General features: G+C 40.3%; 1 protein-coding gene and 1 long non-coding RNA gene across 26 annotated transcripts in view; both read right to left on the bottom strand.

Annotated features, from left to right (window-relative positions):
* Nucleotides 1–14,233, bottom strand: part of LOC18433839 (peptidyl-prolyl cis-trans isomerase CYP21-4) — a 44,157-nt gene that overhangs the window by 22,340 nt on the left and 7,584 nt on the right. For all 25 annotated transcript variants that reach the window (XM_088855288.1, XM_088855300.1, XM_088855294.1 and 22 more), the window contains 2 exons: nt 9,486–9,536; nt 8,578–8,663 (listed from right to left, as the gene is read on the bottom strand). In XM_088855288.1, coding sequence (XP_088711414.1) covers nt 8,578–8,663; nt 9,486–9,536 — 137 coding nt within the window. The remainder of the gene's footprint in view (nt 1–8,577; nt 8,664–9,485; nt 9,537–14,233) is intronic.
* Nucleotides 241–7,365, bottom strand: LOC148779068 (uncharacterized). The gene is made up of 2 exons (XR_016047192.1): nt 7,239–7,365; nt 241–662 (listed from the first exon to the last, which is right to left on the bottom strand). It is a non-coding gene; the product is annotated as an uncharacterized LOC148779068 (long non-coding RNA).

The following is a 14,233-nucleotide window of genomic DNA, read 5'->3' as shown; positions in this document are numbered from 1 at the left end:
AAATACAATGAAAATGCTTACTACAACAAATAAACACCTATAGATTTCTAGGGAGCATACAATGAAACAACAACAACAATAATATTAAACACAAAAACTATATTAGAAAATAAGAAGAACTAAGATTATCTTTTTGAACAGAAAACGATAAAAGTCCTTCAGTATAGGATTGCAGTTAGCTAAAACACAAAAACTGAACAATGTAAAATAGTGGTCCATCAAAAATGGTATACTGAAATATTTTTTTTTTTTATAGAAGTTTACTTAACATTAAATAAAAGGAGTTACATCGGTACAGTGAGGTCCACCACGCATGAACGTCAACTGTGTCATGGTCCATGAGTGGAGGACCAGACGAGATAGATACAACCACTGAGAGGGGCTGATAGAAATGCCCAGTTACAAAAGCGGACAAAAGGAAAGCATAGAATCTCAGTTACAAAAGCGGACAAAGGACAACAAAGAAGGGCTTATAGTATTTGCCCTTTACACAGACTATTACAAATTGGACAAAAGAAAACTGAGTGGGGGCTTATAGTTTTGCCCTTTCACCCATACTAACTGCTTCCATTTAGGTATGTTGCCGGGCAGCTTCTTTAGCCAGTGCATCTGCGGTTGCATTTGCGGTTCTTTGGGTGTGCTTCCAAGTGACTTCCAAGTCCCTGCATAAGTGTTCAATTTCATCAAAAATATGTGTCAAATACCAAGGTGGATCGCTTATCCCAGAACCCCAGTTACTAATGTTGTTGGCATCTCCTTCAATCTATAGTATTCTTCCCCAAGGGTGGTTAAAATACTTGATTCCAATTAGAAGGGCTTTGGCTTCGGTTGTCTGTGAGTCCTTAATTCCTATGTATTCTGAATAGGTGAGAAGGATTCGTCCTTGATGATTTCTATACACCCCCCCTACGCCTGCCGGACCTGAGTTTCCCAAAGAGCTCCCATCAAAGTTGAGCTTTATTTGATCCTCTGAAGGAGGAGTCCATCGAGGGGTGCTTTGACTCCTGCGATGACTGAGGTTAAGGAGATTTTCCCATTCACACATAAAGGAATAGGTAGAGATACCCACAAATAGTTTATGGTGGGATGCCCAAAAAATAACAGAGGACGTTATTTTTGGAACGTGGTCTGGAAAGTATTCTTAACTCCTCGAAAGATCCTAGAGTTCTTTCCCCCAATATGTGCCAAAGGGCAGCAGCGACAGAGGCTTTCCATAGAATTTTCCCCGATTTCCTAAACCTGTCCTCATAGGTCTATGCTAACAAAGCTTGGATTGAAGGTGGAAGAACCCACGAGAGACTAAATAATTGAATAAGTTGACTCCAAATTGAGTATGTGAAGTCGCAGTGTAATAACATATGTGATATTGTTTCTTCTTCTTTAAGGCACATTATACATCTGTTAGGAAATTGAAATCCTCTTTTCTGAAGGTTGTCTATGGTTAGGGGCCTACCTAGAGTCGCTAACCACTGAAAGAGTTGAGTCCTTGGTGGGGCTATAGAGTCCCACACTCTATTTGATAAGTCAACTATGTTTGTCCCATCTACCAAGACCCTATAGAAGGAGGCTACTGTGAACCTCCTTGAGGCTGATGGGGTCCAAATCATGGAGTCCATCCCTGACAGTGATAAGAAAACTCCATGGAGTTCAGAGCTGAGTGTAGAAAATTGAAGAAGTTCTTCATCAGACAGAGACCTTCTAAAAGATGGGTTCCAATCCCTACTGTTGCCAGAGAGAGTCATTTCGTTCACTATCATTGACTCTTTACAGTTGGAGATCGAATAAAGGAGGGGGAATCTATCTTTTAGGGATGAACAGTCAATCCACAAATCCTCCCAAAATCTCACTCTATTTCCTCCTCTTGCATGAAAGCAAATATTAGATCTAAACCGGGGGAGGAGGGATACCAGAGTTTTCCAGATACCTGATCCTGTGGAAAAGTAGTTGGTCTTTGGCAGCCACCTTTGTGAGGAGATATAATATTTGCTTCTTATCACCTGCATCCAAAGTTGGTTCTCATGATTTGCTAACCTCCACCATTTCCCCAAAAGTGCCCAATTCTGATTCCTTAGGTCTCTTATCCCCAAACCTTCCTTCTTCTTGTGTGTACAAATCTTGTTCCAAGATACTAAGTGGAATTTCTTCGTTTCTGCTGAGCCCGACCATAGGAAATTCCTCATAAGTTGTTGTATCCTTTTAGAAACTGAAGCTGGAATTTGAAAGAGCGACATGAAGTAAATAGGGGTATTGGCAAGGGAAGCTTTGATGAGAGTACTTCTGCCAGCCATAGACAGATACCGCCCTTTCCATCCTGCCAGTCTTCTGTCTATTTTATCAATGACGTGGGCCCACAGCTGCTTTTTGGGTTTTCCAAGGCCGAGGGGAAGCCCTAAGTAGAAGGTTGAGATTTCTTCCACTGCACACTCCTAATCTGTGATAAAGTTCCTGGTTAGGGAGGGATTAAGACCAACTCCAAGCATTTTAGATTTCGCGCCATATTGACCTTAAAGCCGGTGGCCAACTCAAAACAAGCAAGGAATACTTTTAGGTTCTGAACTTCGATCTTATTTGCATCAAGGAATGCCAAGGTGTCATCTGCATATTGTAAGTGTGACACACTTGGGCCGGTTGTACTTGTTTTGAATCCAAAAAGTAAACCAGCCTGGAAGATCGCTGAAGACCTCTCCCACTATCGTGAAAAGGAAAGGGGAGATTGTCTTAGACCCCTGGACGAAGGGAAGAATCCCTTAAGAGAACCGTTAACTAAGATGAAGAAATAAGGACTAGAGTAGCAACCTCTTATCCACATTCTCCATCTCTCGCCGAATCCCATTCTGGATAGGGTTTGTTCTAGGATTGTCCAATCGATGTGGTCATACGCCTTCTCCCAGTCAATTTTGAAGATGAGCCCTGGCTTTTTTGTCTAAAGCGAGAGTGAATGCATTTGTGAGCTACGAGGACTCCATCCAGTATTTGTCTATTCTTAATGAACGCTGACTGAGATGGGGATATGACCAAATTGAGGACCTTTTCGATCCTGGAAGCCAAGACTTTTAAAAGGATCTTGTAAAAGAAATTGAGGACGCTGATAGGACGAAAGTCTTTAATGTCTTGGGCTCCTTCTAACTTTGGCACCATCACTAAGAAGGCTGCATTCAAGGCTTTATTTAGTTTTCCATGCCTATAGAATTCCTAGAAGAACAGATTGAAATCTTCCTTAAAGGTGGTCCAGAATGTTTTGAAGAAAGCCATGGGGAAACTGTCTGGACCAGGTGCCTAATCAGAGGTCAGGTCATTCACCGCCTTCTCAATTCTTCCTCGGAAAAAGGTCGTTCTAGCCAGTCTGCTCTATGGGTGGGCACGGTTTTGAATACTAGGTCTCCCATGGTGGGTCTAGGTAGGTTTTGAGCTGAGTAAAGGTTCTTCAAGTGGGAAACGATGGCTTCTTCAATTGCTGGAGCAGAATCTATCACCGATTCGCCCACTTTGATGGTCTGAATCAAGTTAGCTCAGTGTCTGCTATTCGCAACTCTATGGAAGAACTTGGTATTTAGGTCCCTTGACTTAAGCCAAGAGACTTTGAACCTTTGATACCAGTAAAGCTCTTCCTTTTTGAGTGTGGAAAGGTACTTCAGTTTAGCTGATTGTTGGAGGTCGGCCTCTGCAGGTGAGAGGGGTCTGGACTCCTCTAACCTATCAAGGTCCTGTATGATATCCAATTGTGTTTTTTTGGAGGTTGTGAAGTTTCCTTGTAGTGAGGAGCTCCAAGATTTAAGAGACGACTTCAGGATCTGTAGTTTTTTTTGTAGTTTGAACCCAACCCTTCCTGTGACTTGGTTAGAGGATGATTGCCACCATAAAGGGATGAGGGAGGCAAGGTCCTCCTCCTGAATCCACGCTAGTTCAAACCGGAAAGGTTTGCGTCCCCTAGGGACAGGCTGGGTGTTAGATAAAATTGGGCAGTGGTCTGAGGTGGGTTTTGGGAGAGTTAAGGCATGCGACACTGGTAAGGTTTCTTCCCAAGAGGGAGAGACCAGAAAGCGTTCCAATTTAGATAGAGTGTGTTGGGCCTCATGATCCGACCACATGAATTGATTCCCAAGGTGAGGGATCTCAATCAGCTCGTGTTTGGATATGAGATCTGAGAACTCTATCATGATCTTGGAAATAGTATTCGAGGAGTTTCTTTCGAAGGACCATCTGGTAACATTGAAGTCTCCACCCAAGCACCAAATGGGATGAGGTAATATGTCTTCAAGTTCTTCCCATATTCTAGGTCTCAAAGAAGACCGGTTAGGACCATAAACAGTAGTGAACTTCCATTCTAGGTTGTTTGAGTTCCGGGACAGGAGGACGGTGACCATGAAATCACCGATAAGATTGGAGATTCGAGAGTGTTCAGTAGGGTTCCAAACTACCCATATTCCTCCAGATGCCCTTGAAGCTGGGCGAGAGATCCATTGACAAGGGGATCTACCCCAAACATTTCTGACAGAGAGTAGGTCAGGCTTCGGTCTTTTGGTTTCTAAGAGCACCAATATGGAAGGTTTGAACTTAGCACAGAGGTCTAAAACGGCTTTCTATTTAGAGGCATGTCCAAGACCCCTAATATTCCATGATATGATAATCATCTTAGAATAGAAAAGGAGGTTGTTGCAGCCAATCTAGAGGACCTCCTGGCCAAGGAGCTTCGAATGGACAAGGAGGACTCAGTGGACAAATCCGAGGGGTAGAATTGTCCAGGGTTAATAGAGGAAAAGAGGTTAAGTAGCTCTCTATAACCTTTTTTCCTCCGCTGCAACCTATCCCCTGTGATAGAATCAAGAAAATGAGAAGCTGATGGTCTGAGTCCTCCATTTGAAATCCCGTATGTCTGAAGAAGTACTTAACCTTTTCTTTGATGAGATCTGGGTTGTTCTCAATGTGGCTGCCTTGTCTAAATAACTCCTCTTTGGACGATGAAACCTCCTGCAAGTTCTCTGAGACCTGGGAAGAAAGGCCAAACGGGCGTAGGCCTTCAGAACCTGGTTGAGGAAATCGAAGCGGGAAGGAAGCAAGGAGGCACAGGGGCAAACCAAACGGTGGAGGAGGGCAAGAGGACTGTGCAGGGAAGGGGGGCGGACCGGGGGGTCTTAGTAGTTAGATTGGGAGATATTGAAGGCGAAGATAATACCGGGATCATTGGACCATCCTTAAGAGGCAACACTGATAGGTGTATCAAGATCCTGTATAGGTGTATCCACAGATGGAGTTGAAAGTAGTGGTACACCTATTTGTGCCCATGTGTTGTTTTCTCCGTCTAGCGACACGTGTATTGCTTGAGAAACATGCGTAGTTCTCTTGGAGGCTTCGGTAAAGATGACCGGGACCTGGATTTCCCGGTGACCTTAATCCACTGTTCCGACAAGGCCTTCTTGTTAGTTGTAGGGCTCTTCCACGAAGCAAGGACCATCTAACAGTAATAAGAAAGAAGGAATCATATACCTTGATCCAGATCGTAGGAGGAATGAGGGAAGGATTAATGGTCTCGATCAACACTATCGACCCCATGGGAAGGACCTCCAATGATTTCCAGCTAATGGAGATCAGTTGGCCACACGCTTGGGCTACTTTCCTGAAGATGACTGAAGACCAAGCATGAAGAGGGATGTCATTAAATGTAACCCAATATTTAGGAGGTATCGCAGACCCTTCCTTGGGGGACCAATTTTAATCAAATTTCTACAATATGAAAGCAACAAATTTTTTAAGAAAATCCCAATATTTGAATCTCACTCTGAACTCCTAGCTGCCTATATATTTTAGTTTTCACTGAATCTGTATCTTGCTCTATATAATGACACACTGGGTTTAGAGGGAAAAAAATTCTCATTGGGTTTCTCTTCCTCGAATTCTATAATCTTGAGATATATGACTGTTTTGATAAATTATTTCTTTGGGGAATGGATTGCTTGTATTTTTTTTAGAACAATTTTTTTAAAGGAACACATTGGTGAAAATTTCTATGGAATTTTTAAAGGAACACATTGGTGAAAATTTCTATGGAATTTTATGTTAAATCATGATTTTTAATTTACTCCCACTTTTAATGTGCTTATCTCTAAACCAAAATTCAATGATATTAAATAAACGAATAAATATAAAGTTATAGGGAATAAGTTTTTTTAAAAGTACTTTTGAAAAAGATAAAATATGGAATTATATCAATTCCATTAAAATAAAGTGCTTTTTTTTTTAAGATCTTCTGAAAAACTTGAAGTTCTTAACGGATTTCAAAACATTGGAGTTTTTTTTTTTTTAAAATATCATATTTTAATCGGAGAATTGCTAACTATGATTTTACTTTCCGAAGTGAATTTGATGTCGATGAATCACATTAATTAAGGGAGTATTTGGAGGCAAAGGGATGCACTTCTCACTAAGCACCCCCTAAGATCCGTAGCATCCATCATACACCAATTGCACCTGCAATCCAAGAATGAGCAACCTGAAGCCCCGATTTCCATCTTGTTCTTCTCTCACACATTTTACTTCCCCCATCTCACTCTCTCTCTCTCTCTCTTCCAAAACAGTTTTCTCACAAGTTTATGTCAAATGTAGCAGAAGTTTTTCGAAGACATGGGATTTTGAGCCAGGACGCCATGAAAATGAAGGAGTTTAGAGCTTTTTGGTGGCTGAAAAAGATACAGTGATAAAATTTCTGGAGAAGAGAGTAGAAGGGGCATTCTCACTGAAGCACCCAAACCTCTTTCTTCCCCATTACAATTTTTTATGGTGGCTTTCTAAAAATTTTCTCTGGTCTTTAAGTCAAAAAGGTCATGACCCTAAAGAACCAAATTTTTCTCTCCAAAACAAGAATTTCACTCCTGGACTACTACTACTTGCTGTTTGCAATCAATTTCCTGGGTTTCCTTAAAATCGACAAAAGAATACACAATCATGCTTCTTAGATGAGAGAAATGATTACTCTCTCTATGATGAAGGTTGAGGTGCAGGGATGAGAGAGAAAATGGATCTGAAATTTCTAGGGAGAGTCTACCAATCGACAAGTCAGTTTAAGTCAGACAAGTCAATGATGTACTCAACGAGTTATGAACCATGACCCAAGTCGCCTCCCATCTCTGTCCCATTCAAATCTCAAACATAAATAAATTCCATCTTTACAACATTGAACTTCTTCCCTGAAATCTTACCAAAACTATTTAACTTAGATACCAAGGCCATGCTCAACACCTTACCTCAATTTTAGAGCAACCAGAGAACCTATTATCCTTGAATTGCATACGCCAGGAAAACCTTCAATATAACCCCTGACAACCCAACTCCTAGCGATCATACTAAGATTCTCGATATGGTAAACTTGACCTGAGATACAGATCCCTTGTCATCGGTCTCTCTCTGATAAGCCTTAGGAGTATAATTTATAACGATCGATAAAGAGGCCGTAGAAGTCTAGCAATGCATCTACTACATCCATTGCCAAATAAAAAATATAAACAATATATATTCCAAGAACCTACAATCCACATGATCCTAGCTGCTTCCAAGTAACTGTAGTGACAGAACTACGTAATTCATAATTTAGCAAGGCCCCTTAAAAGTCCTAACACTCCTCCCCAATCCCCGCACCCGACAAAATCCCCTACCTTATAGAAATCAAGAAATAAGATAATGGAAGCAATACAAGATAGAAGATAAGCTTAACAAGATTACTACATAAGTTATGACCCAAAAGGACATGATGTTGCTGCGAAACAATTTGAGAAACTATTCCTTAGAGCCACAGCTTTATAGAGCCATACCAGACAATGTAGTTCAAGCACCAGAAAACTTGCAAATCAATCATCTCCACCTCAAGGATTGGATCTTAAAAAAAATAGATTTCAAACCCTAGAAAGGGTCCATCTTGCAACATGTTTTTTAGACCATCAATTTCAAATCTTCACATTTGCATCTTTTTGGGAGCTAAAACTTCCACAATCAGTGGCCGAAATAGATTTTCAGGCATCACAATGGTTTGTGTTTCCATGGGGTTTCGAGGTGCAGCTTTACGAAATTCCGTAAAGCCACTACCCTACAAAACCGGACCCAAAAGCTTTTTATCGGAGTTGCTGTACAATAATTATCATCAATATCTGTTCACATGATTTTATGTCATGATGCTTCCCTTATTCCGTAAATCTAAGATATGAAAGTGAAATATTAGAGCTTGGACACCTGTACTAAGTAGGCCCAAAACCATGGATAAGTCAGGCACCACCAATGGGAAAAATGAACTAAAAATAAAAAAAGAAATCAAAACTACCATCAAAGGGTGTGAAGAACCATTACATTTTGCAGAAAACTGAGATTGTTCATTTAAGACGCATTAACCCAAAGGTAGTAATGGCTGTACGTAGACAAACATGGAAGGGAGTCTACATATTAACACAATGTATATATGTCAGGATCTAGTTTTGTTCCCATATCTACTTTGTGGATAAGGACCTTGCTCCATGTCAAAATATTAATAGATAAATCAAACTTGCAAACATAGATTTCACAGAGAATATCACAAACGAATCTCTTTGAACTCACCACAATTCCACGAATTTATCCACAGTATCGGGCGCTGCTTTCCTGTAAAGCTCTACTATGATCGGACCTTTTGAAGTATTAAGAATCTAGAGATCAGAGAAGGAAGGCCACATTTGTAAAGAGGGGCCCAGTCAGAACATGAACAATGAGTGCCATTAGCTGTAAACAGAGCACTTCAAGTAACATATATAAATGAAACAACAAAAAACACGAAATTCACAACAGATTGATGTTAAAGAACATAAAATGTCACTTAACTTGGAATGATATAAGAATATTAGGTTCTCAAATTGGATGGCGTCAAAACTATCAAACTCCTTATTTTTGGCCCATCATACTACCACAAACTTAGTTGCATCAAACCACAAAGAAGAAACTCCAAACACTAAAGAGTAAGCAAGCCTTGGTTGTGACTTCAGTTGATTACTTTCGAGCCATAAAACCAAAAGCCTGCACCTTCGCATACACATCCAGAGATGGCACTTTTAACAAGAGTCTAAAAACTGGAGACTCCAGTCAGGATCCACCAAGTCGACGCCCTGGCAAGTCCGAAGGCAAAACCATAGGACTCGCCATGACTCTCCTCCACCCCTAATTTCCTTGTTTAAATATCACTGATTGACTAAGTAGTCACCCAAATCGGACTGGGTGGCTCAGGCTCGGGACCCTCGCAAGTCCCAGCCCATGTCTGTGTTTTTAAATACTGCTTTTAAGTGTACCAAGAATAATTTTCTATAAGCCATATCTGTTCAAGTCACTTCACATCATCCACGATAATCTCTACGCATTCTGACTAATGAGATTAAGTATTTGATAACTCCATATCAGTAACAGCTTGACATAACATTTAGGCAAGAAAATCAATAGTTGAAATACATCATGATGATATCTCAGAAACCATTACTTACCGCATAATTCTGGTGTTCAGTTCCCTTGTGTTGTTTAAACCCTTCCATTTTCTAGAGAGCACACAAGGATCAAGGCAACAACTAAGAAAGAAATCATGGATAAAAAATACACAAACAAAAGTAAATTTCAATGGAGTAGAAAAAACATTCAATAGCAATAAGAATAAACAACGCAACAAGACAATTAGCAAAGGAAATTGGGGGGATAATAAGAATCCATGAAAATAAATTAACGTGAATTGCATCAATGTAAAGCTCCAATTGGCAATTTGGGTAAACAGTTCCTGCATAAAACATGGCCATCACTGAATGCACATCATGAGAACCACATTTCACACATATAGAAAACATTTAGCAAAAACATCAGCAAAACATTACAGTCATGTAGAATGGGATGTGACAGTTCTTGGACTCTGTTACAAAACATGCCATAGGAATGAGCACAAGAAATCTGAAGGGGCATCTCTTAGCGGTAGTCTTGAAACTCTAGGGATGTCTATTTCATAAGGCCGAGGCCCTGACAGCAAGCGTTTATGTCAACATACAGATGTGTTGAAAACAGATTGTTAAATATTTAAAAACTTAAAATTTTTCCGAATTATGTTGAACAGCATAAATCATGCATCATGACCCAAGTCATCTACAAAAGTATCAGGTGGTAAAAAATCATACTCAGAGAAAAGGAGGGGGAGGGGGGAGGGGGGGGGGGGGGGACTTAGACAGAGGGGGAAGTCAGGGGGGGGGACTTAGACAGAGGGGGAAGTCGATAAGTCCCCTAACAACAAAAGCTAGATTGAAGAATACTGCCAACTGCAACTTGTGAAATCCATAATGTTCAAAGATATAACTACCCAAACAAGTAAAATTCAACATATCTTAATTGGAAGGTAAAATGGGTGGAGAAGCTTAGTTGAACTGGAAAGGCCCAAACATCAACACTATATGGTCTGAAACTGATTTTTAGGACACATTGGTTTTTGTCAAATGTAGAACGTGAAAAGTGCAGAAAGACAAATGACATTATAAGGAAGAGTCAAACTGGCCTCTCTCACTATCTACTTATTGACACAATTTCTCATAAACAACCTTAAATAACACAGAAACAGAAACAATACAATTTTCTTCGACAGGCTTGTCAACTAAAATTAGACCCATGCAAAGCAGAGGAAAATGAAAAACATTTGTTATCAAGAAGAAGGATCTTAAATACTTGAGGGCATTGCAGGCAAATCCCACTACTTTAAACATCCGGTATATGTCACTCCCCCTAGTCAATTCTCTCGACTTCCTCGGAATCGAAGGGAGCAGAAGACCCGGCAACTGATGATGGTGCTGAATCCCCTTCTTCATTGATGTCGCATTGTGTTGTTGGGATTATCGTCGACGTGACTCGTTCAGGAGGCAGGATATCAAAGGACCCAAATCAAACACCAAAAGGGGGTAAGAACTCAAAAACCTAGCCTACTACATCAACTTCAACAAACTAGCACACTCAACCCCAACCCCAACTGCAGTGGATTCTAAACTCACCCCTCCTAAACCTCAAATCAACATTCTTCCATACGTCAAGAAATAATCCAAACCCATCCAAATGGAAGAGATTGCTTGGAACACTGGGGATTGAGCAACCAAGCAAATAAAATTTCACGTTTAAATTTCTTCATGAAGTCTTGGACATTTGTAAAACAAAACTAGACTTCCCAACCCTAGCTCAAATTCAATCCATTCGACATATGAGGCCCAGCAATTGAGGCTCCATACCTGTCCAAGGTGCATCCCAAAAAATATGGGCTCTCTGAGACCCATGATTTTCTACAAAACTTTGTCATTCATCAGACATTTCTCCATCACAATTACTTTTCTCATGCGCAAGACTATCTATTATAGCTCCCCTGGTACTTAGGGGGATTTCATGCAACCAGATGGTCCTACGAAAACAATAAAGAACTCGCATCATTGCGAGTATAAGAGGCTCCTCCGAGTTCATGTATTGGCTTGATCTCAATAATATACTCCTAAATGGGGCAGCCTACACTTGGTCAAACAGCTCCACCACCTCTATCCTCACCAAAATTGATAAAATCTCAATCTTTCCCAACTGGGAGCAGATCTCCTCTAGAGTGAATTCTAGCACCCTTTCCAAAGATGACACAAAAAGATACCAAGTTCATAACAATGAGCAATGTTCAAAAAGGCGGAGGCGGCCACCTAGGCAGGCGTCTAGAACAAAGGCAGCCCTAAGGGAAGGGGCTGGGTTGGGGGCCATATGTTGTTTTGTGTGTGTGTGTTTTGTGTGTATGTGTTTAGTGTGTGCATGGGCATGTATGTGTGTGTGTGAGGTCTCGTATGAAATTCTTAAAGATCATCTTTTTTTTCTTTTGGATTTGTATTTGTGAGAGAGAGGTCTTGAACACTTGGAGGATATGTCGAGAGAGAGAGAGAGAGAGAGAGAGAGAATCCGTGAGAGAGAGGGACCTTGCATCAAGCACTTGGAGGTCATATTTTTCTTTTTCTTCTGACATGTAAAGAGGGAGTATATGGGTCCATGTGTAACTTTGTGAGTGTACGTGTACATGTGAGAGAGGGAGAGAGAGAGAGAAGGGCAATTATTTTTGTTTTGGCGGATTAGAATTTTTTTTTTTTTTTTTTTTAAGGGATGGCAGGTTGGCGCCCACCTTAGGCATGCCCGCCTAGGCGGTTTGTTGGCCAAGCCGTACAGGCGACAAGGCGGCCGAATTTTCGTTCATTAGCATTGAGACCTAAAATTTTCTGCCTCGAGCTAAGGATGTGGCGGTTTTCGGCTCAACAATAAACCTTAGCTTCTTTGAGATAAACGTTCAGAGCGAAATAAAGAGCACCTCGGGCACTTGACCATGAAGAAGGAAATACTACTTGACAAAATCAACACCCAGGATATGGCAGAAGAAACCAAAAATCTCTCATAAGGCAAAAGAACAAGACAGTTGTAGGTGAAAACAACTTTCCAAGTGGTCCTCAAATGAGAAGAATATTTTGGCTCCAATGGTCTAGGGTTAAATGGCTCGAAGAATGAGATAGATATTTCGCCTTCTTTCACAAAATGGCCAACTGCCATAGAGGGTGCAACACCATCCTCCATGTTAAAGATGGGGTCCACACCTTCGAAGAGTCCTCACAAGAAATGTTACATGGACAATGACATGGGTGTTAGTGTCATGTGTGTAGCTTGTCTAGCTAGCTCTTCATCCAGAAAATAAGAAACAGCAAAACATGTTTGGACAAAAAAAAATTATTAACGTTCATATAAAAGAATAATCTTAGCACTGCCTAGCCAAAATCATAGTGATAATGCTTACTGTGCTTTAACAAGAGGCCCCAAGTTCAAACTTCAAGATCTAAGGCTTCTTATTATATTATAATAAATAATGCTTTCTTACGATATATATTAAAAACTTCACAAAGTTTGTACATATATGAGTGAATTTCATAGACTTCACAAATTTTGTACATATACATATATGAGTGTTCATAGTTGTAGAATTTACTACTTGACCATAAAAGGTCTCGAGTTCAAACTGTTGGCATAAGCATTTTTCTCCATGTTCCCCTTTCTTTTCCAGATACCTATTTTTAATGACCAAAATGCTCCTAGCTTTAATATAATGTATTTTGCATGCGTCTTTTTTGCGAAGTATTAAAAAGAGTGTCTCTCTCTCTCACTACCCAATATTGCTCTCTATCTCTCTCTACGAATTTCGGACGTGCCTTGTTCACAATAGGGCCCCCAAAAGCCTCGCAAGGTCACCATGAAAGTAGCTACTGCCAAGCCTCATCATTAGTTTCTCTCTCTAACCCAAAAACCCTTGAGGTACTTTCTGTGCAGGAAATTTGGTTGATTTCCAGCAAGCTTTTCTAGTAATTGTATATTCACTTTCATGCTTTTTTCGTGACTAAGTTAGTGGTGAGAAAGTTCCTTTCTTTCTCTTTTTGCTTTAGATGTTATCAATATAAATTTAAGGAAAAACAAGCAAGGAGAAAGAAGTATATATTTGGGCAGGCTGTTGTAGCTTGGGAGGCCATTTAGATGTTATATGCATGCTAGATTTGTTGTTATTAAGTGTATAACAGTAGATGCATGTCATTCATTGACCTACTTGCCATACATTCAATCCAATGCATACTTAAAGAACTAAATAGGGAATGTGGACCACCACTTTGGTTTCTATTGGTCATTTTATGCTAAAAAAGATGATTACACCTTGTAACTTGATATTAGGTGTCTAGCTTGAGTAGTTTAATGCCTTGGAAACTTCGAAACATCATTTCTCAAAAAAAAAAACAAAAAAGAAAAAACAACAGAAAAAAAAAAAAAAGGGCGGGGACGGGGGGCGCCAGGGGGGTATAAAATTGCTGTAAATGTGGAAACCAATTTCAACAAGTGTAGAATTGAGATTCACCAATTACGGAATCGAGATTCAATAAACATTGAAAATGAGATTCTATAAGTGTTGGAATCAACATTCCTAAAATAAGAAATCGATATTCCAGACTTCACGAAAACGGGTTCTGTAAAGATTCCTAGTCGGAATTGCTGAATCGGGGTTCCGAATTGGAATCACGACCTTCGGTGAGAGATTCGGGTAACTATGGGCCAACTGATTTGGCAAAGGAAGAGTAAGAGGCCTAGATGATTCCAGAAAATGCCCCCAATGCCCGCTGGTCCCAAGTTGCCAAGGGAGCAACCATCAAAATTGAGTTTGGTGGCTCCG

This window comes from Amborella trichopoda, chromosome 13 (assembly GCF_054954075.1).
Source record: "Amborella trichopoda isolate Santa Cruz 75 chromosome 13, AtrichopodaSantaCruz75HAP2 v2.0, whole genome shotgun sequence".
Taxonomy (NCBI): Eukaryota; Viridiplantae; Streptophyta; class Magnoliopsida; order Amborellales; family Amborellaceae; genus Amborella; species Amborella trichopoda.
Note: the sequence above shows the minus strand (reverse complement) of the source record. Positions and strands in the feature narration are given on the sequence as shown.